The 24944-nt window shown below is 44.4% G+C and overlaps 1 protein-coding gene across 2 annotated transcripts in view; it reads left to right on the forward strand.

The window, feature by feature from the left end:
* Positions 1-24944, forward strand: part of KLHL2 (kelch like family member 2) — a 265189-nt gene that overhangs the window by 143188 nt on the left and 97057 nt on the right. For both annotated transcript variants that reach the window (XM_073606085.1, XM_073606086.1), the window contains exons 6-7: positions 3493-3602; positions 13822-13938. In XM_073606085.1, the coding sequence (XP_073462186.1) occupies positions 3493-3602; positions 13822-13938 (227 nt within the window). The remainder of the gene's footprint in view (positions 1-3492; positions 3603-13821; positions 13939-24944) is intronic.

A 24944-nucleotide genomic window follows, 5' to 3' on the forward strand; every position in this document is an offset into this window, starting at 1 on the left:
AGCGTCTACAAAATAGGGGATAGATTTCTGGCATTTTTTAAATTTTTTATTCTTTACTAGTAATGGTGGCGATCTTTTATCGGGACTGCAACATTATGGCGGACACATTGGACACATTTTTGAAACCATTGACGATTATACAGTGATCAGTGTTATAAAAATGCACTGATTCCTGTGTAAATGTCACTGGCAGGGAAGGGGTTAATACCCGGGGGGGGGAATCAAGGGGTTAACTGTGTTCCCTATGTGTGTTTCTAACTGGGGGGGGTGAGACTGTCTAGGAGGAGAGAGAGATCAGTGTTCATACGTAGTATGAACACACAATCTGTCTCCTCTCCCCTGAAAGAACCGAGATCTGTGTGATTACACACACAGATCCTGGTTGTCGCTCTGTCACAAGCGATCGCGGAAACCCGCCGGTCATCCCGCCCACCGGGCACTTGCATTGGGGTCAGGCACACACTGCGGGCGTGCGCCCTTAGTGGCCAAAAGGCGAAGCGTCGTAAGGTAACATCGTTTCGCCCAGCCTTGCCATTCTTCCGCAGTAAAAATGCGGCGGCTGGTTGGCAAGTGGTTAAACATTTACGTTCTGGTAACATGTAATCCTTTTGTCTTTTTTATGGTCTGGAAAAGGTTAAAAATTCACCTTGCGGAGGATACGTACACCGCAGACTCCTAGAAAGAGCGGTCTGGTGGATTTTTAATCTCCAGACAAGGATACCATCCGGCATGAATTTTGCAGTGTGATGATCTTTTTCTCTGTTGCATGTTTGTGTGGTATTCTGGTTTGTGATATGTCCTTCATGTTTACTTTGTCTTTGCTTAGAGCCATATTACTTATCCATTGACCCCAATACCATCATGTTATGTTTTGTAAGGTATCAACCCCTAGAGATTGCACACCTGCAGCGGTGTGTCTCGTTTACTGCAGTTGAATGATATCATTTAATGAGTGGGATTTTTTTCGTTGTGTGTGTGTGTATGTATATGTATGTGTATATAATATGTTGTGTTTCTTATTTTAATTGTGCTGTGAACAAAGACTGCTGCTGAAACGCGTTAGCCGTTACTTTTTACATGGTCATAATATAATAAGGACTTCAGATGGAATCCCCAGAGTTGCTGGCCTCCCTGTTTGTGTGCTTGAACTAGGTCTATGGATGTACAGGAGGACATCTGAGCCAGAGCACCTGGAGTGGGTTTGTCACTGTTCGCTCATCACATCCTTGGTTTCACAGTCCAGAGCGGTGGTCCTCTGCATTTTTACTATTTCTTTTAAACCAAACGTCTAGTAATTGGCTACATTGTTTAAGATGCATATATGTTAGCTGCTTTAATATTCAAAGGGCTTTGTAATAGTAGAGAAATGGAGGTGATGACTCACGCATGCCTGGTAGGGACATCATCACTACCATATTGCTGATGCCATTTCCTACTGTGCATGTGCGGTATTAACCAAACAGCCCACCCACTTTATTACTATGCAACTTCAGCTCCATAGTGGCTCCATTACCTACAGCTGCCATGCATGTGGACACTTCATCACAGTGCATGCGGTATTTATTGCCATCTTAACTTGTGTGTTGATTTCCTGCCATTACTGCAGAACCCAACCACCTTCATTTAGAAGACCCAGGAAAATTGTATTCTTTCTTTGCCTCTCAAATAAAAATGTTCAGTTTAAATTCTCCAGCATTTGGTATTCTCACCTAAATTATTGAAAATTCTCCAGTATTGTGTTGGACATTAGATTTCTAGAGGAAAGGTGCCTTTGGCATGTATTTATCACAACTTGAATGATTGTACGCCCTTTTATTGTAAAGACATAAGCTTGTCTATACACTAGTAGAATTTCAAACAAACATTCGTACAAAAATTCTCAGTAAATTTAATTACTTTAAAATTTTGTTTGCTTTTAACATTTGATTTCCTGAAAGACAACCACATTAGAAACTTGTTCAAGAACAATTTTTAATTCTGCTCTTTTGACTTTTCTCGTCACTGCAGTTGAAAACGAATGTTGATTTGACTCCACTAACAATTAGAAAATCAAACAAATGTTCTTAAATTGAAAAATTCTGCTGGTTTATGGCCATCTTTAATTTACACTGGCAGTACTTAAAGTAGTTGTAAAGACAGAAGTTTTTTTTAATCTCAATGCATTCTATGCATTAAGATAAAAAAAACCTGTGTGCAGCAGAAGGAGGATCTGGGCTGCTCTGTGCAAAACCACTTCACAGAGCACGTAAGTATACCATGCTTGTTATTTTTTAACTAAACAAAAAAACTAGACTTTATTATCACTTTAAAGTTCTCTTTATTTTGAGATGTGAACAAAATGTCCTTATCAGTGCAAAGCTGAGAATAGGGCATCCTGCTTGAAATTGCACATTCTGATTTACATTTTAAACATGGCCAATGGGAATAAAGAAGAAAATCCTTGGTGGTACCCAATTCATGTTTACCTTGGACAGCTTGTGCTTAGAGTGATTGTCCAGGCAGATGTGAAAAATGAAACCATTTATAAAGTACTTTGGATTTAATAGTTATAGTATATTCTATTTCCTCCCATATATAAAATGTTAAAAATACTTCCAACAGAACTAACAAATGGCCCCACCTATAACTAGCCTTTGGGTTCAATGGATAGCTTGGGCCTTTGGCGCTAGGTACTTCACAGGGATTGATCTGAGTTACACCTAAGCAGTAAAGTTACCTTAGAAATGTTTTTAAGGCCAGGTCAGCCTTCCTTTAAGGTAAGCCTATACTATGAGAAATATGGTGTCTGACATTGCTGACCTCTTTCTGGAAATGCCTCTTGCCTGGTTGTGTCGTCAACCAGTATGAATACTATCAAATTAGAGTTAAAGTGATTGTAAACGATCACCTTCCCTCTGTTCTCAGCTGCATAGGAGCTGGAGGGGAGGAGAAGTAACAGCAGACTGAGCTTCCCAGTGAATGGCTGTGCAGCTGGGGCATGTCCAAACAAGTCTGATCATTGGAGGAGAGCACACTGTGTTCCCAGCATAGCTAGAGAACTGACCACTGTGTGCTTTCCTGCTTAGTGTAGTCAGTTTTTAATAGGAAATCAAGGGAACTTGGAGGAACACCAGGGATTTCACATAAAGGAAGCAATACAAAGAGAACAGGAAACTTTTGCATACAGGTACATGGTGCAGCAGCCACTTATCAGGAAGTGTTGGGGTAACAAACGCTTTAAAACCCCTCATGTGTCTTATTATTCTTGGTTAATGAAGTAAGAGTGTCCACGTGGCAGCCAGGCAGTTAGAATTTGCAGAATGGAAAGTCGGCAATGACAGCCTATTTGTTTCTTCCAGGAAAGGTTCTCTTTGCTGTGGGAATGTGCTGCTACTGTGATTGAAGACAAACGTTGCCATATTGTAGATTCCACTTTGAACAGTTTTTGTTGTTGCTTGTGGTGTTAACATAGCATTGACAATCCTCTCTATCTTTTATTTTTATTTTTTTCAGAACAACACTTTTCAGACATTGTCGCAGGTGAGGAATTTCTAAATCTTGGAATAGAACAAGTGTGCAGCTTGATTGCCAGTGATAAGCTTACTGTGATTTCAGAAGAAAAGGTAATTGCTACAGTGGTTTCCTGTGCTTCTATTTTATTTTTCAGATCTAATTTCCACACTTTTCAACAATAAACACTGGAAATATTCTCAGTAATCTATATGTTAAAGCAGAATGCAGGAAACAACTTTGGAAAAGTTATATTATAGTGTTAGCCATTGCCTAACAGGTTTGTATAAATGGCCAATGTATCAGTGGCAGCTTGTGGTATATTTTTTTTTTGTGGGGGGGGGGGTGGTGGGGGGCGGCGGCGGCAAACAATCCACCCTTAGCCACCCTGCGTCTCCTCCTCCTGGGCTTCACGGCGGCTTCCCCTGTGTCTCCTCCCTTCTCCTTCTCAGTGGCCAATAGGATCGCTTCTCCTTGGCCAATCGGGTGACAGGTCTCAGGGCTCACTTCCTGATTGGCCGGGAGGAGAATCTGGAAGGCCATAGCGAATAATAATTTGCTATTGTCACACAACTGGGTGGGTCAGAGACTACCCTTTTTTTTAACCAGTTGCCAACCGGCCCATAGCCAAATGACGGCTGCAGGGCGGTTGGATAACTCTGGGATCACGTCATATGATGTGATTCCAGAAAACTGCTCCCGCGCGCCCCCCTGGGGCGCGCACACGGGAACATCCGTGGCCATCCGGGAACATCAAATGACAGAGCGATCACATGTAAACAAACCGGCGTCATGATATGAGGCCGGTTCCTCCCTCCCCTCTCTGTACCGATCGGTACAGAGGGGGAGAGATCGGATGGGAGCTGTGCTGTGGGCTGGATGTGTAGTGCCCACAGCGCTGCTCAGTGACATGTGCAGTCACATCCATCCATCCATCCCTCCATGCTCAGCCACCTCCCCCCATGCTCAGCAATACCCAGCACTACTCTGCAATACTCTGCAATTCCCTGTGCAATACTCTGCAATTCCCTGTGCAATACTCTGCAATTCCCTGTGCAATACTCTGCAATTCCCTGTACAATACTCTGCAATTCCCTGTGCAATACTCTTCAATACCCTGCAATGTTCTGCAATGCCCAGCAATACTCTGCAATGCCCCGCAATACTCTGCAATGCCCCGCAATACTCTGCAGTGCCCTGCAATGCCTTGAAATGCTCCGCAATAGTCTGCAATACTCTGCAATTCCCCGCAATACTCTGCAATTCCCCGCAATACTCTGCAATTCCCCGCAATACTCTGCAATTCCCCGCAATACTCTGCAATTCCCCGCAATACCCTGCAATTCCCCGCAATACCCTGCAATTCCCCGCAATACCCTGCAATACTCTGCAATAGCCCGCCATACCCAGCCATACTCTGCCATACCCAGCCATACTCTGCGATACTCAGTGATACCCAGCCATACTTTGCCATGCCCGGCCATACTCGGCCTCTGTATGTGGCTTGACTTTGTGCGGGGATATCTGAATGATGGGTACAGCTACAGGCATCATTCAGATATCAGCTTTTTCAGCCGGCGATTCCCTACACCATGAGAATGATTATAGCAGCTGTTCCGCTGCTTGATCGTTCTTACGGGAGGCAAGAGGGGATGTCGTCCCCCCTCCCGCCGCCCTCAGGTGCTTCTACCAACTCACCACTACGATCGAAGCCAGGATCATTTTTTTAAAAATTTCAGGCTTCCCAGCCTAGAGGTGAGATGTGAGGTCTTATTGACCCCATATCTCACTGTAAAGAGGACCTGTCCTGCCATATTCCTATTACAGGGGATGTTTACATTCCTTGTAATAGGAATAAAAGTGATCAAAAAATGTATTTTTTGGAAAAATAGGATTTTTTATAACAGCTTACCTGTAAAATCCTTTTCTTTTGAGGTACATCACGGGACACAGAGCCTTAGTAATTACTGATGGGTTATGGGTATCACAAGGTGATTGGACACTGGTCACACCCTAGACAGGAAGTTCAACCCCCTATATAACCCCTCCCCTTACTGGGGATACCTCAGTTTTGTAGCAAAGCAATATAAGTGTATTAGAAGAGGGGCGGGACCTCTGTGTCCAGTGATGTACCTCAAAAGAAAAGGATTTTACAGGTAAGCTGTGATAAAAAAATCGTATTTTCTTTCTTGTACATCACGGGACACAGAGCCTCAGTAATTACTGATGGGATGTCCCAGAGCAATGCTATTTGAGGGGAGGGGACCACACAACGTAGGGTGTAATCAGACCTGAGGACCTCGTACTGCTGCCTGCAGCACACTATGCCCAAAGGCGATATCCTCATGCCTTCCCACATCCACCTGATAAAATCTGGTGAATGTATGGACTGAAGACCAGGTTGCGGCCTTGCAGATTTAAGCCATAGAGGCCCGGTGATGCACCGCCCAAGAAGCACTTATCGCAATTGTGGAGTGTGCCTTGATTTGAAAAGGTGGAATTTTTTGTTTCAAACCGTAAGCTTCAATAATCATTTGTCAAATCCATTTTGAAAGGGTAGACTTTGACGCTACCTGTCCTCTATTGGGTAGTACGAACAAAACATCCGTTTTGCGAACTTGAGCAGTTGCTTCCAGGTAGGCCTTGACTGCCCTTACTACATCCAAAGAATGTAGTGACTTTTCTTCCGTAGAACAGGGATCTGGAAAAAAGGAGGGCAGAACAATATCTTGGCTTAGATGGAAATCTGAAACCACTTTTGGTAGAAAGCTAGGATGAGGGCGCAATACCACTCTATCCTTATGCATGATTAAATAAGGCTCTTTACAGGAAAGGGCTGCTAATTCTGATACTCTTCTAGCAGAAGAAATGACTACCAGGAAAATTAACTTTCTTGTCAACAAGACCAAGGGAATCTGACGTATTGGTTCAAAAGGCTGTTTCTGTAAAACTGACAGAACCAAATTCAAGTCCCAGGGGTTTAGGGGCGTTTTAACCGGAGGATTAAGACGCGTCACCCCTGCATAAAGCTTCGGACCAAAGAATGTGAAGCAAGTGGCCGTTGAAATAATACTGATAAGGCCGAGACCTGGCCCTTGATGGTACTCAAGGCCAGCTTCATTTCTAATCCTATTTGTAGAAAGTCAAGAATTCTACCGATGACATATTTTCTGGGATGCCAACCCTGGCTTCACACTAGGATACATAAGTCTTCCAAACTCTATGATAAATCACTCTGGAAGCTGGCTTCCTTGCATTGATTAAGGTAGAGATCACAGGACTTGAAAGCCCACAACTCTTCAGAACGTGGGTTTCAATAGCCAAACCGTCAAATTTAGCGTTTGTAAGGCAGAATGGAACACTGGACCTTGAGATAACAGGTCTGGACGTGACGGAAGGGTCCACGGGGAACCCACTGTCATCCTTACTATTTCTGCATACCAAGCTCTCCTGGGCCAGGCTGGGGCTACCAGAAGTACCGACTACTTCTCCTGCCGGATCCTGCGAAGGAGCCGTGGCAGTAGCAGAATAGGAGGGAATGCATAAATCAGTGAGAACCGATGCCACGGAATCACCAACGCATCTGTCCCGCATGCAAGAGGATCCTTTGTTCTTGCCACAAACTTGTCGTCCTTTTTGTTGAATCTGGATGCAAAGAGATCTACATCTGGAACCCCCCATCTTTGGCATATGGCCCAAAAGACGTTGGGGTGAAGAGACCATTCCCCTGGGACTAACCGCTGGCGACTCATATAGTCCGCCTGCCAGTTCTCTATCCCTAGAATGAAAACTGCCGATATGCATGGCACATGCTTTTCTGCCCAGACTAAAATCTGGTTCACTTCTCTCTGAGCTGCACGACTCCTGGTGCATCCTTGATGATTGATATAAGCCACTGCTGTGGCATTGTCGGACTGGATCCTGACAGGGCAACCCTGTAGCCTGAGAGTCCAGGCCCTTAGGGCTAGATACGCCGCACGGATCTCAAGAATGTTAATGGGTAAAGTCCTCTCGATTTCGGACCATTCCCCCTGGACCGCAGACTGTTACAGAACTGCTCCCCAACCCGAAAGACTGGCATCCGTTGTTACCACTGTCCAGGTAACCGGTAAAAAGGATTTCCCTTTTTGCAGGTTTTCGGGTATTAACCACCAACTGAGGCTCTGACGCACTGTAGGAGACAGATGCATCGGAAAATCTAATGCCTGTACCTTTTTGTTCCAAGCAGACAGGATACTGTGTTGCAGCAGTCTTGAATGAAACTGAGCATAGGGAACTGATTCGAATGAAGCCACCATCTTTCCCAGCAGCCGCATACAAAGGCGGACAGAAGGACCCTTTTTGGTCCTGACTACCTGAATCAGTTCTCTTAAGGCACTGATCTTTGCCTGAGGTAAAAATACCTTCTCTTGGCTTGTATCTATGACCAGGCCCAAATACTCTAGTCTTCTTACTGGTTTTAAGAAAGACTTTTCTAAGTTGAGAATCCAACCTAGGTATTCCAAGTGTGGTCACCAAGTTCTGGTTCAAGCAGGCTACCGACCGGTCTATCAAGAGCAGGTCGTCTAGGTATGCTATGACAGTTATACCTTGGGCCCTTAATCTGGCTAGAGGAAGAGCCAAGATCTTTGTAAACACCCGAGGTGCAGTGGCTAGCCCCAAAGGCAGGGCTACAAACTGAAAATGGCGTTTTTCTATTTCGAAACGCAAATACTTTTGATGAGCAGGGAACGCATCCTTGATGTCTATTGACGCCAGAAATTCTCCTCCTTGTAGGATGGAGACTACTGACCGAATTGATTCCATGCGAAAAGATTGAATCTTTAGGAATTGGTTTAGATCCTTTAGATCCAGGATGGGTCTGACATCTCCATTTGGTTTTCGAAGCGTGAAAAGGTTGGAATAAAATCCCAATCCCTGTTGTTCCATGGGAACCACCACGATGACCTTTTGTGACAATAGTCGCTCCAATGCTAGAAGGAGCGACTGCTTTTTCTCCGGATCTCTGGGGACATTTGATCTGAGGAAACGAGGAGAGGGGAATTCTTGGAACTCCAGTTTGTAACCTAGAGTTACCGTGGAGATTACCCATCTGTCCTGGAAATCCTCCTGCCAGAGCTCTGAGAACTGTAGCAGTCTTCCAACCGAGCGAGCGGGGGCGCTCCTTCATAAAGAGGCTTTAGCGTCTTGTCTAGTAGGCTTCTTCCCCCAGGACTTCTTTTGTCCCTGGGGTCGACTCTGAAATTTATTTCTTGAACCTGACGGAGGAGGCCGCCGCGACTGCCTGGAAGCTGATGCTCCTGGCACTGGGGAAAGAGCCCGTTTAAAAGAGGGACGCTTACTCCTTTTCTTAACAGGTAAGAGAGTGCTTTTCCTACTAGAGATCTTTTGGATATAGTTGTCCAAATCCTCTCCAAACAGCCTAGCACCACGAAATGGAAATCCAGCCAGAAGCTTCTTACATGGTGCTTCGGCTGACCATTTTTTAACCATAAGATTCTGCGCATATGCACCAACCCAAGCGAAAGGCGAGAGGTTTGGATGATAGAATCTCTGATAGCGTCAACAGCAAAACATAAGGCCGCTGGAAGATTGGCCAACCCCCGGGCCTGCTGTTCAGGTAGAACTTTGAGGACTTGTTTAACATGGTTTCTCAAGTATTGACAGACCCCGATCGCTGCTACTAAACCCGCTAAGGAAAAAATATTTTTTAACAGGGATTCCATCTTTTTATCAATTGGATCCCTGAGCATCTGAGCATTGTCGACAGGACAAGTCAGACTTTTATTTACTGAGGAAATGGCGGCGTCAACTGCCGGTATACCCCACATTTTTCTAAACTTTTCTTCCATAGGATAAAGTGTTGAAAATTTTTTAGGCGGAAAAAAAACGTTTATCTGGGTGATCCCACTCAGAATAAATGAGCTTTTCTAGTAAATTATGAACAGGAACAGCATGTGTTGTTTGAGGAGGCTTCAGTGAACCCAAAGAAGAGGAGGGTTCTTTAACTGACTCAGAAATTCGGGCAACTTAAATGTGGAACGGACCAACCCAGGATCTGTACTAACACCTTCTCATCCTGAGAAGCTGAAGAGGGTCCCTCTCCACTTGATTCCTCAGAAGAGGAATCATCAGTCCCATCCCGCTCCTCTGAAAGGGATTCCTCTCCTTTTTCCCAGAGTTCCTCTGCTTGAGGGTCCTGGGTAACAGAGGGAGACCTAGTGCATTTTCTTCCACTGAGTGAAGACGCAATTAAGGCCATTAGTCTTTCCTCTAGTCCATTAATAGTTGAGGAAAAAACCTCCTGCATAATGTATACAGGGGCTGAAGTGCCAGAAGCAGATGCAGCCCCTGACCCCGATGGCTCACCCTGTCCAGCCATCCCAGATCCTTCATGGGGGGAAGGTGCTGCAGAAGGGGGGTCCTCGGAGCCCGAAGGAGATCCCCTAGAGCCTCTGGTTTTTGGGGTATTTGTACCTCTTCTACCCATAGTGCAAAGCAACAAGGTGGAGGTATCACACAAATGAAACACTGACTGCTGAGCGATGTAGTACAGCAAATGTCGCTGCTATCAATGCCCAGTTTAGTGTTTCTAAGTAAATGCCTGGGAGAATGCCTGCGTCCCACCTTACATGCGACCGTTAGCTCTGTGTCCCTCCATAGGCTGTGCGCACCTGAAAAAAGTGTGCTCTTATAGCCTGTGCAGCCGGCGATGTGGGCGTCTAAGCACGCCGGATGTCGTGCTAATGCTCCGCCCCCCCTCCTCCGACCACCCCTCCCGCCCCCCCCTCGTTTCTTTCAAAAACGTGCGCTTTCCCGCACGTGCTGATCCTCCGGGACAAGCATGGAGGGGAGGCTGGGGTGGAGGAGGAAAGGAGAGGGGCCGGCAGATGAGGAACCTGCCAACAGTGGTGGTGGTAGCGCAATATACTACCGCTTTTCAGGCCACCCCGGCCCCCCTAAACCTCGGGGGGAATATCCTTGAGGAAAGAGCCCCCCATCCCATCCTACCTGGAGCTCGGCTGGAGGAGCTGTACAGCGTGGACACCGAGACAAACAGATCAAGCATGTGAAGGTATGTGCTCTTGGCAGCCCCTGGTGGCGACAATAGGCATAGCATACATTTACTTAAAGGAGAAACCTACTAGAATTAAAAAATTCTGAGGAATCTCCCTTACCTTATAAATCTGCAGGGTTCTGTTATACAGACCCAATCTTCACCTTTCATGGTGGGCTCCGTTTGAAAAACCTTCAGAGACAGGGGCCCCCTAGAAAAGGAGGATCCGCAGTTCTGGGCCCGTAAAGCACCCCGCCAGGGATATGGCTAGAAAAACCAAATACTGGATCCCGGGGTTCAGCTCTCTAAAAAGAGACGCGTTACAGGTAAGACCTCGTTTCTTCGGACATGAGGCCCGGGTACCATCCAATTCGGCCTAGAAAGGACACCTTGAAATGGATCCGGTTCGCATGGCTTGCCCCAGTATAGGATATAGGATATTCCCTCTGGAGCTCAGCACAGCACATCTTTACACGTGACCAACACCTAAGACGCTGGCGAAAAAACTGAGGTATCCCCAGTAAGGGGAGGGGTTATATAGGGGGTTGAACTTCCTGTCTAGGGTGCGACCAGTGTCCAATCACCTTGTGATACCCATAACCCATCAGTAATTACTGAGACTTTGTGTCCCATGATGTACGAGAAAGAAAAAGCCTCAAACTAAAATAAATAAAGTAAAATGTCCCCGTGTGCTCGCATGCAGAAGCAAATATACGTAAGTCCCGCCCACATATGAAAATGGTGTTCAAACCACACATGTGAGGTATCGCTGCGATCAGTAGAGCAAGAACAATAATTTTGGCCCTAGACCTCCTCTGTAACTCGCAACATGTAACCAGTAAAAGTTTTTAAAGCGTCTCCTATGGGGATTTTTAGGTAGCAAAGTTTGGCGTCATTCCATGAGCGTGTGCAATTTTGAAGGAGACATGTTAGGTATCTATTTACTCGTCATAACTTCATCTTTCACATTATGCAAAAACATTGGGCTAACTTTACAGTTTTTTGTTTCTTTTTTAAAGCACAAAACTGTTTTTTTTTTAAAAAAAAAACGCGTTCGAAAAATTGCTGCGCAAATACCGTGCGAGATAAAAAGTTGCAACGACCGCCATTGTATTCTCTAGGGTCTTTGCTAAAAAATATATATAATGTTTTGGGGTTCTATGTAATTTTCTAGCAAATAAATTATGATTTTTACATGTAGGAGAGAAATGTCAGAATTGGCCTGGGTGCTCCTAGAATGCCTGATGGTGCTCCCTGCATGTTGGGCCTCTGTATGTGGCCATGCTTTGTAAAAGACACACACATGTGGTATCAACGTACTCGGGAGTAATAGCAGAATGTGTTTTGGGGTGTAATTTGTGGTATACATATGCTGTGTGTGAGAAATAACCTGCTAATATGACAATTTTGTGAAAAGAAAAAAAAATCTTGATTTTGCAAAGAATTGTGGGAAAAAATGACAACTTCAAAAAACTAATCATGCATCTTTCTAAATACCTTGGAATGTTTTCTTTCCAAAAAGGGGTCATTTGGGGGGTATTTGTACTTTTCTGGCATGTTAGGGTCTCAAGAAATGAGATAGGCCGTCAGTACTTCAGGTGTGATCAATTTTCAGAGATTGGCACCATAGCTTGTGGTCTCTATAACTTTCACAAAGACCAAATAATATACACCGATTTGGGTTATTTTTACCAAAGCTATGTAGCAGTATAAATTTTGGCCAAAATATATGAAGAAAAAGTTACTAATTTGCAAAAATTTATAACAAACGAAGAAAAATGAATTTTTTAACAAAATTTTCGGTCTTTTTTTCTTTTATAGCGCAAAAAATAAATAACCCAGCGGTGATTAAATACCACCAAAAGAAAGCTCTATTTGTGTGAAAAAAAGGAAAAAATTTTCATTTGGGTACAGTGTTGCATGACTGAGTAATTGTCATTCAAAGTGTTAGAGCACCGAAAGCTGAAAATTGGTCTGGTTATTAAGGGGGTTTAAGTGCCCAGTGGTCAAGTGGTTAAGCCAATTAGCCTCATGCTCTAATCGTGTGCTTCTAAAAAAAAAACCTAAAAAACCCCACTGGAATCCATGTGTCCGACGCCCTGCATGTAGCTCAGGGGCCAGGCGCATGCATTGGGGGGGGGGGGGGCGGCGCCCCGTATGCATGTGAAAATCTGCATTTATTTATAGAAAATTAAAATAGAACCCCTCAAACAATATATATTTTCTGAATGAAAAGTCCTAGAAATCTCCATAGGCGACACTTTAAAAGTATTTACAAATGGTTTAAGGCTTGTCTCTGTGCTGTTTGGCGTATTGTAACCGGGATACTTTGTGGCATTTGCGTAGTAATGGCTTTCTTCTGGCGACTCGACCATGCAGCCCATCTTTCTTCAAGTGCCTCCTTATTGTGCATCGTGAAACAGCCACACCACATGTTTTCAGAGAGTCCTGTATTTCACCTGAAGTTATTTGTGGGTTTTTCTTAGCATCCCAAACAATTTTCCTGGCATTTGTGGCTGAAATTTTAGTTGGTCTACCTGACCGTGGTTTGGTTTCAACAGAACCCCTCATTTTCCACTTCTTGATTATAGTTTGAACACTGCTGATTGGCATTCTCAATTCCTTGGATATCTTTTTATACCCCTTTCCTGTTTTATACAGTTCAATAGCCTTTTACCACAGATCCTTTGACAATTCTTTTGCTTTCCCCATGATTTAGAATCCAGAAACGTCAGTGCAGCACTGGATGAAAGATGCAAGGGTCTGTCAGGAGTTCAGAAAATCATTGACCTTTTACACTTACACACACACACACACACACACACTAATAACAAGTAATAGCCATTCTAACCCCTTTGTGTCAACTTGTGTGCATGTTATCAGGGTATGTAAACTTTTGATCAGGGTCATTTGGGTAGTTTCTGTTGCCATTATGATTTTAAAAAGAGTAAGTACAGTTGATTGATAATAAATGGTTTCAGCCAAACACTAACCATGAGTGAAAAATGTTTTTGTGTTATTCACAAAAATGGCCAGGAAATCATAATTCTGCCAGGGTATGTAAACTTATGAGCACAACTGTGTATGTATGTATATATATCTATGTATATTGATTGATTAAAGTCCTGCTATGTAAATGTTCTATGGAGATAGAAAAACAGTATAGTATCAAATATATTGTTTTTTTTTTCTTGCAATTTGTTGCATTTCAGATTTTTTTTTTTTTTTTTTTAAATCAAAGATTCACTCATATGTTGCCATGTGTTTACTTCAAGGTTTTTGAAGCCGTTATTGCTTGGGTAAACCACGATAAGGATGTACGTCAGGAGCACATGGCACATCTGATGGAACATGTCCGTCTTCCATTACTTTCCAGGGACTATTTAGTACAGGTAAGATGAAACAGATTCACAATATACTGAATTTGAATTCCCTTTTCTCTTATTCTCAGAGACTAGAAGGAGTGGTATGTTGTAAGAGCCAACAGCTTTCCTCCCTTTTTTTTTTTTTTTTTTTTTTGGGTGTTAATTGCTTCTTGATTTCCTTTGGGCTGGGTTGGATTTTGATATTTCAGTACCAGTTGGAATTGGCAGGCACAGTTCTGCAGGGGAGCGAAAAGGCTTGGTCATTGGAGCAAGTCTTTGAGTTCCTTGACAGTACTGTGCAGCCCACTTTGGCAAATTACTCTGTGATGCACTGCAGTATGGAGCTGCACAAAAGTCTTTGGTCAACATCCTCTTTGCATAGGACCCTGTGTTTGAGGATGTTCATTTTCAGTAGATCTGTTGAAATGTGGTTTAAAGGTGTCCAAACACAAAAAGCAAAAAATATACATTGCGGTGGCTGTAGCAGGCTGGGTTCACACTGCTGGCAGATGGGGCTCACAGCAGGGGTCCGGTGTGTCCATGTTCTCCATTTCAGAGAAGAACCAGGGCCGAATTTTTGCCTAAATTCGGCCCTGAAACGGAGCCAAAGACACACAGGACTCCTGTGCAAGCCACTCCGCAGCTGCCCCGGAGATATGTGAACCGGCTCCATAGAGGGCCGGTCACAATTTCCTGTCATGCGAATTCGATGCGGAAAAACACGCATCCAATAACACACTTCCTGTTCCATTATGACAACACTGACTGATAAGAGTGCAGGAAGATAGCTTACTCAATTTCTGGCAGGATCAAAACATAACTATATTCCAGCACATGCTCCACTCAATTTGATTGTGGTTGCTACCTCTCGAACTATATTACATGGATTATAAATGTCCCCTATAATAGTTATTAAACACTTCTGAGAAAAGGGTTTTCTCACCACTGGAGGGATCAATTTTATAGGCAAATCTGTAGGGATGCTGAAATTAATCGTTGCATCGCGATTCGGGTGTCCCCGATGCGGCATTGATGCATAGGGACCGGAAAATCGATTGTGGGTGACGTCATGGCGACTAGCCTCTCCCCTCCCGCACTCGGACCGTATTTTTAAAAGTTCTTTCTTTTAATAAATTCTGTGTTACAATAGATGATGTGCCCCCGCTGTGTGTGTTTTTTAAAAAACGATGTGACTTCATAACAAATTTCCCCGTAGTACGATATATCCCGGTCATGTGACTCCCGTCCCGCCCCTCTCCGTTCTCCTCTCCGCTCTCCTGAGTCCTGACGTCAGCGGGGAATTCTCAGTCCCTCCCGCCTCTCTTCTGATGCGATAGCTATAGTCAGCGGGTGGGGCTGAGAATTCCCCGCTGACGTCAGGACTCAGGAGACGTGAGAGGAGAGGGGCGGCACGGGCCGGGAGTCACATGACCGGGATATATCGTACTACAGTGAAATTTGGTATGAAGTGACATCGTTATTTAAAAAGCACATACACAGTACAGCGGGGCACATCATCCATTGTAACACAGAATTTATTAAAAGAAAATAATTTTAACAGTAACCGTACACCTCTCGCTCCGTGCTGACAGGTCCCTGGCTATCCTGTGTACATTCCACTGTTAACTCCTAGTGTGCTGGAAGGTGCAAACAGGAATGCCAAGGAACTGTCAGCACCAGTGGTGGCCCGTGCATTGGGGGGGGCGGGTAGTGATGGCTGCATTTGACGGGCACAGGTGGCTGCGTTTGACGGGTACAGAGAGGCTGCATTTGACGGGGGAGGTTCAGTATTTTTCAGTTTGTTTGCGCCCCCCAAAAAATTTGGAGCACCAGCTGCCACTGGTCAGCACAGAGACAGTACAGGGAACTTCACAGGGATGTTTGTCATCTGTGGATTGTAATCCCTCCTGACCTCCCAGCAGTAGTGTGTGTGAATCTCTGTACCTTGTAGTGCACCGGATTACTGCACTTTTTAAGGGAGTGAGGTTATTTTTAATTCAAAGCGGAGTTCCAGTAAATTTTTTGTTTATTAAAAGTCAGCAGCTACAAAAAAAGTGTATCTACTGACTTTTAATAAAAAAGACACTCACCTGTCCCACAATCAGTGTTCTTCCCGGAAGTTACATTTACAAATGCAGTGTTGCGACTTACGAACAGCTTCGACTTACGAACAAACCTACAGTCCTTATTGTGTTCGTAACTCGGGGACTTCCTGTGCATGTGTCTGGCTGTCTTTTACCTGTATGATGGCAGACGACAGTGCGCCATTTCGCCTTGGTTCGCCATGACACACGTGCATTCACAAGAGCGCCGCTGTGCTCAGCAGTTTGTCGGCCAAGGCACACGCTGCTTTGTCGCACATGCGCCGTAGCCGCACAAAGATTTGCATCATACACGAATACAGCCACGCCCGTTCGCCGGGACCGCACACGTGCGAGCATGCGCACGCATGCACAGAACGTTCTGACGCACAGCCAGCTTATTTAAGCTGTGTTTGCCAAGCATGCGGTGCTTCCAGAAGACAGCTGTGGAACACAGAGCAGGCTCTGAACCAGGCATTTGCAGCGATTTATTTCTCCTTACCCGGGTCACGTGAGTCACCAGGTGTTGTTTGGCAGGCTAAAGGTGCTTAGCAGGATTGTTGCATAGAGGCTTGGTGAGCCCTATTAAAGGGTCTCCCTTCTGAGGTGTGTTAATACTCCACCCAGGTACTCTTTTTGTGGCTAGTAAATGTCTTCAAAAAAGAGGAGCGGGACTAACACTACAGGGAAGGGCACACCTATGTCGTCAGTAGTTCATGATGAACCTAATCGTATCCCTAGTGTTGTATCCCCTGAAAGACCAGAGGCTTACGGGCAATCTGAGCCTCTGCGCCTATCTGGTATTGTGCCTATTGTCAACACTGCTGCTTCACCCTTATCACAAAGGATGAACTGTCCTCGGCCTTAGCCAGGTTAGAGCACAGGATTGCTGGCATGATTGCCTTCATCCCGCAGGGTGGCAAGAAGTGTGACAGATCCCCCTCCCTGGAGCAGGAATGGGTTAAGAATGGGGAAGAGCTATAAAAGCTCTGGATTCTGTGGATGGCCTGGCAGATGAGTCTGCTTCCGCGCAATCTGGACAAGAAGATATCCTTTCTTTTACCAAAATGGTTCGGTCTGCCTTCAAGTGGCCTATTGCAGAGGTTACTGAGCCCCCCTGGTCCTCTTTGGGGTCCCTATGGCCTCTTTTCAGGCCGCACAGGCTTTCCCCTTACACCGTCTTTTGGAACAGGCAGTGTATGCTGATTGGGAACATCCTGACAGGATTTTTGTTCCTCCTAAGAGGTTTTCCCTTTTATATCCCATGGATGAAAAGTTCATTAAAGCGGAGTTCCACACAAAAATGGAACTTCCGCTTTTCGGAACCCTCCCCCCCTCCGGTGTCACATTTGGCACCTTTCAGGGGGGAGGGGGGTGCAGATACCTGTCAAAGACAGGTATTTGCACCCACTTCCGAGTCTATGCTTCTTCCTGTCCCGACCGCGCTGTCTGCTGGGAACACACAGCTCCCAGCAGAGAGCGAGGACCACTAGGGACGCGCAGCGCGACTCGCGCATGCGCAGTAGGGAACCGGGAAGTGAAGCCGCAACGCTTCACTTCCTGATTCCCTTACCTAGGATGGCGGCGGCAGCTGCCGAGAACCGAGCGGGTTCTCGGCGTCCCCTGCCGACATCGCTGGACCCCGGGACAGATAAGTGGCAATGTATTAAAAGTCAGCAGCTGCAGTATTTGTAGCTGCTGGCTTTTAATATTTTTTTTTTTTTTTTGGCGGTGTGGGTGAACCCCCGCTTTAAGAAGGGGAGCATGCGAGCCTCTCTTGCAGCAGTCTCTTCCTTAAACAAGAACTTAACTTGTCCGGTAGATAACGCACAAGGCTTGAAAGACCCTGTTGACAAGAAATTGGAGTCATTATTAAAGGCTTCCTTTTCTTTGGCCAGTTCAGCTATTCAGCCAGCTGTTGCAGCAATTGGTATCTGCCAGTCTGTAAAGGACAGATATTCCTTGAGCGCTGTGTTTTGCTGTTAACGCCTTAAATTATTCAATACAGCAGGTTTCCTGTCTGTACATATACGCAGACTTTTGTGGCTTAAGAACTGGTCAGCCGAGCTTCCTTGTAAAAAGTTATTTACAGGTTTCCCCTTTCATGGGGAACATTTATTTGGTGATCATTTGGACAAATATAACCAAAAGATTTTCGGAGGGAAGAGTTCTCTACTTCCTGTGAAGAAAAGCACCAGGCGTCCCTCGTTTAAAACCTTTAGGGACTGCTTTCTCAAGTGTCTCAGTGCCAAGGCAGTTTCGCCGCAAGGCCAGGGATAGAAAAAGCCCTGGGTCCAAAACTCCTCTAAACCCAGCACCAAGCCCTCCTTTTGAGGGGACGCCCCCACTCGGGTAGGGGAAGGCTGCTGCACTTTGCGGACATTTTGGAGAACGATAGTTCAGGACGAGTGGGTCACCTCAACTGTATCCCACGGTTACAAGCTGGAGTTGTGGGGGGGTTCCCCCTCAGAGGTTTCTAAGATCCAGTGTTCCCTCAGATCCTCCAAAAAAAATTCGTAGAGGTTCCTGTATCCGAAAGAGGCGCAGAGTTTTACTCAAATCTGTTTGTGGTTCAAAAACCAAATTGCGGACACAAGGCCCATTTTGGACCTAAGATCCCTGCACCAGTATCTACTGAACCAGCCCTTTCGGATGGAGTCTGCACGCTCAGTAGTAGCCTCACTCCAGATTGGAGACTTTCTAGTCTCCATTGATAAAAAAGATGTGTATTTACATGTACCTATCTTTCAGCCTCATCAGAGGTTCCTGCGATTTGCATTTACAGTTTGTGGCTCTACCCTTTGGGTTGCTATACTCCCTGGGTCTTCACAAAGGTCCTAGCACCAGTACTGGGTCTTTTAAGGGCCCAAGGGATCTTGGTGCTCGGGTATCTGGATGACCTCCTGCTCAGAGATCACTCACTACAGGCTCTAGAACAGAGCATAACATACACGGTTATGTGTTCGGTGCACTTTGTCTGCAGCACTGTGAGTACCCTGGAGGGTTTGGAGGAGATGGGGGAGATGGTCCATTGTGTTGGAGCCTAGTAGTGCTGGAACTTTGTCTTCTGTAACCAGAAATTGGGGGAGAGCGGACACAGGTGGTGAGTGGCACCTCTGCATAAATTATGCTTGACCTGTGACAGTGCATGGGAAGATTGCTCTGAACTCTATGCATTATACGAACTGCAAATAAACCCTTGTACTGTGCTGCTGCCACCTGGGGCATAGGCTATTGATTGCTGACTGTTAAAAGAAGTTGCTTTACAGACATTTTGTTCTCTCTCTCCTGGTACAGTCATCTCTGGTCTTTTTGGGACTTCACTATATTATGCCATATAATAACTAGGAGTATATGGACTTATAGCCCCTAGGCTCAGTGCTGCCGATGCCTGCCTTATAGTATATCAGCCTAAAAATTCCAGAGAGAACCATTACCTCACCTAAATTACAGGACGCTAATGCATGGCATCTGGAAAGGATGCTGGCGCTGTCTGTTTGCTGCCTCTCCAGTCGCTTTTCCAGTCGAGCCAAAAAATGACTAGTTGATCTCTTTTAAGCTAAACCTTTTAATGCTTTCTTAATAACCTTTTATTATTTGTGCCATCGACCAGAGGATCTTCTTAAATAACCATTTATTATATGCACCACCGAACTACGGGCCTTTCTGGATAGCTATCTGGTAGTTTTCGAGTCTAGTGGTGGCTTATCTGTGGCTGCTAGGAAAACACCTGCCTGGAGACTCCCTGGAATTGGCTTGTTTCAGTTTGTTTATGCTATTGTGAAGTGCTTCTGGGAAGTCTGAAATCACACATCACCGCTGCCACAGAGTTGAATGTCCTTGTAGCTAGTATTCTGGCTACACAGCTAAAAACAACCTGCACTTCTACCATGCTGCCGTCGCCACAATCACTATGCTTGAGTTACTCTGTCAAGCAGCTGTTAAGTTTCAGCTGTTTTTTTCGCTCCACCGTGCATTGCAGTGATTAAACAGCTGGGACTTCTTCGCCGTCCTCGCTACATCCATAGAAGTTTTCGCCAAAAGTTTGTCTGCTCACAGACAAGCCATACCATTCCTGCTCTTTGGTCAGCAACGCGAACTGTCGTTCCATGCACGCGTCATCAGAGTGCTGTCTTCTATCGAAGGTGTGGTTTGGACATCTCTATGGCAGCATCTTTTAGTGAGCTGAATGGGAAACGTGGAGTGGACTTTAGTCTGCTACGGCCGGTGCAAAGACTTGTTGCATCGTCAAGTAGCAAAATTGAACTCTTAAGTGCGCAGTCTATTACAAACAAATCCTGCCTCATTCACAATCATATCCTGGATAAATGTCTGGCCTATATGTCCTCGCTACATCCCCACTTACAACCTGTCTGGAGGAGATAAAGAGATGGATGGAGCATATTTTTCTTCAACTAAACAGTTCCAAAACTGAAGTCATCTTGATTGGCACTCCTCACCAGATCAAATTATCTATAACCAGCATCACCTTTTCTGGTTCTAATATCCCCCCTCATCAACAAAATCTTGGTGTAAAAATGGACTCCCAACTCACTTTTGAAGCCCATATAAATAACCTATGCAAGACCTCTTTTTACCATCTCCGTAATATTTCTAAACTCCGTCCAATTCTTTCTCTCCCAGATGCCGAAAAGTTGGTTCATGCTTTTGTCTCCTCCAGACTGGATTATTGTAACGCACTTCTCATTGGGATTCCTAGAAGGAGTCTGCAGAGGCTTCAGTACATCCAAAGCTCTGCAGCAAGGATCCTGATGAGAGTGCAGAAACATGAACACATTACCCCCATTCTTCACTCACTCCACTGGCTTCCTGTCTCCACCAGAATTGAGTACAAGGTCTCTCTCCTCACACAACAATGCATACATGGACATGCCCCCCCTTATCTCAAAGAACTTCTCAAATTACAAAACACGTCACGTTCCCTCCGTTCCACTCACTCAAACCTTCTTCAAATACCTAGAACTAGGCTGAAGAAAATGGGAGACAGGGCTTTTTGTGCAGCTGCCCCACACCTGTTGAATGCCCTACCTGACACCTTGAGGGCCCTGCAATCCACTGACTGTTTTAAAAAAGGTCTTAAGACCTTTCTTTTTAGTAAAGCTTTTTGTCCTTTTTAGATGTCCGTTCTGTTGTATAAACTGCTAATTTTTTCTTTTTTTGTTTCTAACTTGTAGCACTTTGAGATCTTTTGATGAAAAGGGCATTATAAATAAAATATTATTATTATTATTGTCACCTTTTTTCTCTCAGCCTTGTTCAGCGGAAGAGAGACGACTGCATTCCTTGGATGTTGTCTGGGCAGTCCAGGTTTATTTGTCTAGATCTGTGGAGATCCGCAGATCAGACTCCTTTTTTGCTTTACCAAAAGGACCCAAGAAGGAGTAGGCAGCTTCCAAAGCTTCCATTGCCAATTGGATCCGTCAATTGGTCATTCAGGCCTATGGTCTGAAACGTAAAGCTCCTCCCTTTAGGGTGAGAGCTCATTCTACTAGGGGTGTAGGAACCTCCTGGGCTTTTTGCCATCAGATATCTGTGGCTCAGATTTGTAAGGCTGCTACCTGGTCTTCAGTGCATATGTTCACAAAATTTTATCAAGTGGATGTCCGAGCATACTTACCTGTAAAATACTTTTTTTTTTTAGTACATCATGGGACACAGAGATCCCTCCCCTCTTTTTTGAGGATTCAGTGCTTGCTATAAAACTGAAGTACTTCCTGTATGGGAGGGGTTATATAGGGGATCACTTCCTGTCTAAAGAACTTTGGTCTACCAGTGTCTATTCACCTGGAGATGAAGTATAACCCATTAGGTAATGAATATTAGCCTAACTCTGTGTCCCATGATGTACTCAAAGAAAAGGATTTTACAGGTAAGTATGATGGAAAAAATCCTATTTTCGGATATTCACTGGATCAACTTTACTTATAAATGTTAGTTATATTATGTGTATCTAGGAAAGAATCCAGGCCTTTTTTAAAGCCATTGACTGAGCTGGCCAGAACCAGCTCTTGAGGGAGTCTATTCCACATTTTCACAACTCTTACTGTGAAGAAGCCTTTCCGTATTTGGAGATTAAATCTCTTTTCCTCCAAAGATAAGGTCCTCCTGTGAGGACCTTAACGTGAATAAGTCAACACCAAGTTCACTATTTTATTAAAAATTTTTAAAATAAAAATAAGTTCACTATATGGACCACTTTTATTTATACACGCTGATCATATCCCCCTTAACCACTTAAGGACTGTAAGGATTTCTCCCCTTAATGACCAAGCCATTTTTCTGATACTGCAATGTGCAATGTTGTACCCAAGCAAAATTGATGTCCTTTTTTTCCCCCCACAAATAAAGCTCTTTTTTGGTGGTATTTGATCACCTCTGCGGTTTTTATTTTTTGTGCTTTAAACAAAAAAATCGACAATCTTGAAAAAAAAAACGAAAAAAAAAAAAACAATATTTGTTTACTTTTTGCTATAATAAAATGAAAACAAATAATAATTTCTTCATCAGTTTAGGCCAATATGTATTCTTCTACATATTTTTGATAAAAAAAATCACAGTAGACGTATATTGATGGGTTTGCACAAAAGTTATAGCGTTTACAAATAAGGGATAGATTTATGGCATTCTAATTTTTTTTTTTACTAGTATTGATGGCGATCTGCGATTTTGCGGACTCACTTTGGGACCATTGACATTTATACAGCGATCAGTGCTATAAAAATGCACTGATTAATGTGTAAAGGTCACTGGCAGGGTAGGGTTAACACTAGGGGTGATCAAGAGGTTAAATGTGTTCCCTGAGAGGTGCTTCTAACTGGGGGGGGGGATGGGACTGACTAGAGAAGGAGAGAGATTGCTCTTCCTAATCACTAGAACAGCAGATCTGTCTCTCCTCCCCTATCAGAACGGGGATCTGTCTGTTTACATTGACAGATCCCCGTTCTGGCTCTCTTTCCCATGATCGCAGGTGGCTGGAGGACATCGCAGCCGCCGGCCACACGCATCAGGTCCCTCCGCAGTGTGGCAGCGCGCACGCGCCCCTGCTATGGCTCTTAAAGGAGCTGACGTACAGGTACGGCGATTCGCGGGAACTTGCCAACCTGCCACTGTATAATGAAGGCGTCTGGTTTGCAAGTGGTTAACCTCCTCTTAAGAGAAAATAAATTCAGTTCCTCTCACCTTTCGTCATAGCTGAGCTCCTCCATGCCTCATCAGTTTGGTTGCCCTTCTCTGCATTTTCTCCAGTTCCCCGATGTATTCTTTTTGTGAACTGGTGCCCAAAAACTGAACTGCATATTCCAGATGAGGTCTTACTAATGATTTGTACAGAGGCAAAATTCTCTCTCTCTCTCTCTCTCTCTCTCTCTCTCTCTCTCTCTCTCTCTCTCTCTCTCTCTCTCTCTCTCTCTCTCTCTCTCTCTCTCTCTCTCTCTCTCTCTCTCTCTCTCTCTCTCTCTCTCTCTCTCTCTCTCTCTCTCTCTCTCTCTCTCTCTCTCTCTCTCTCTCTCTCTCTCTCTCTCTCTCTCTCTCATCTTTGCTCACCTTGGAAACCGCAGCTTACACCCTAGTATGTATGATGCATGCATATTCTTAGCCCCCAAGTGCATAACTTTACATTTATCAACATTAAACCTCATTTTCTACATAGTTGACATGCAATTAAGGTCAGTTTGTAAGTTGGAGACCTCCTGTAAGGTCGGTTTTCCACTGCATAGCTTGGTGTCATCTGCAAAGACTGAAATGGTTCTTTTAATTCAAGATCCTATATCGTTTATAAAAAAAATTCTAAAGTAAGGGTCCCAACACTGAACCTTGGGGTACACAATTGATAGACCATTCAGAGTATGAATCATTAAAACCAGACGTGCACTATACTATCTAGATTAAAAAAAAAAAAACCTACATGAGTTAATGGGGTAACATACCTTAAATACACTTAGCAGCAGTTATGAAAGGACAGAGAGCCTTTTGGGCTTTCCTTAAGACAATTGAAGCGCCTGCTGAGAATTCGAAGTACAAAACTCATATTATATATTTATTAATTTGGCATTTATTTATACATTCAAGGTCTCTATTAAAAAAGATGTGATCTGTTTTCTTGCTTAAGCTGTTTAGACCAAGATGCGCACCTTAACCACTTCCCGACCCAAAGACGTCAAATGACGTCTTTGACTTTCAGTGGGAATATCTGAATGATGCCTGCAGCTACAGGGCATCATTCAGATATCCTTGTTTTCAGCAACGATTCTGTGCACGGTTCTGCCGCTTGATTGTTCTTACAGGCGTCCGCTGCTTCTCCAGGCTCTCCCATGCCATCGGGGACCCGGAGAAAGAATCGTCAGCCGCCAGATGACGACCATAGAGATTTCCGGTGACCAGATGGTCACCAGTCATCTCTATGACCGTCAGAGGCCCGGGCGTGACGTTATGATGTCACGTCCGGGCCGCGGATGTAAACAAAGCCGCAATCGCGGCTGATAAGCATGAGATTTTGGAATTTTTTTTCATGATCTCATGCTTTCCAGCTTGGAGGAGAGATGTGGGGTCTTATTGACCCCACATCTCTCCATAAAGAGGACCTGTCATGAACGATTCCTATTACAAGGGATGTTTACATTCCTTATAATAGGAATAAAAGTGATTAAAAAAAAAATTGTAAATGAAACTGTAAAAATAAAAAAATTAAGTAAAATAAAAAAAAAAAAAATTTAAAACGCCCCTGTTCCCGGTAGCTCGCGCTCAGAAGTGAACACACACGCAAGTCCCGCCCACATATGTAAACACTGTTCAAACTCCACATGTGAGGTATCGCTGCATGCGTTAGAGCATGAACAACAATTCTAGCACTAGACCTGCTCTGTAACTCTAAACATGTAACCTGTAAAAAAAAATTAAATTGTCGCCTATGGAGATTTTTAAGTACCGAAGTTT

The sequence above is a fragment of the Aquarana catesbeiana genome, linkage group LG01 (assembly GCF_042186555.1).
Source record: "Aquarana catesbeiana isolate 2022-GZ linkage group LG01, ASM4218655v1, whole genome shotgun sequence".
Classification (NCBI taxonomy): Eukaryota; Metazoa; Chordata; class Amphibia; order Anura; family Ranidae; genus Aquarana; species Aquarana catesbeiana.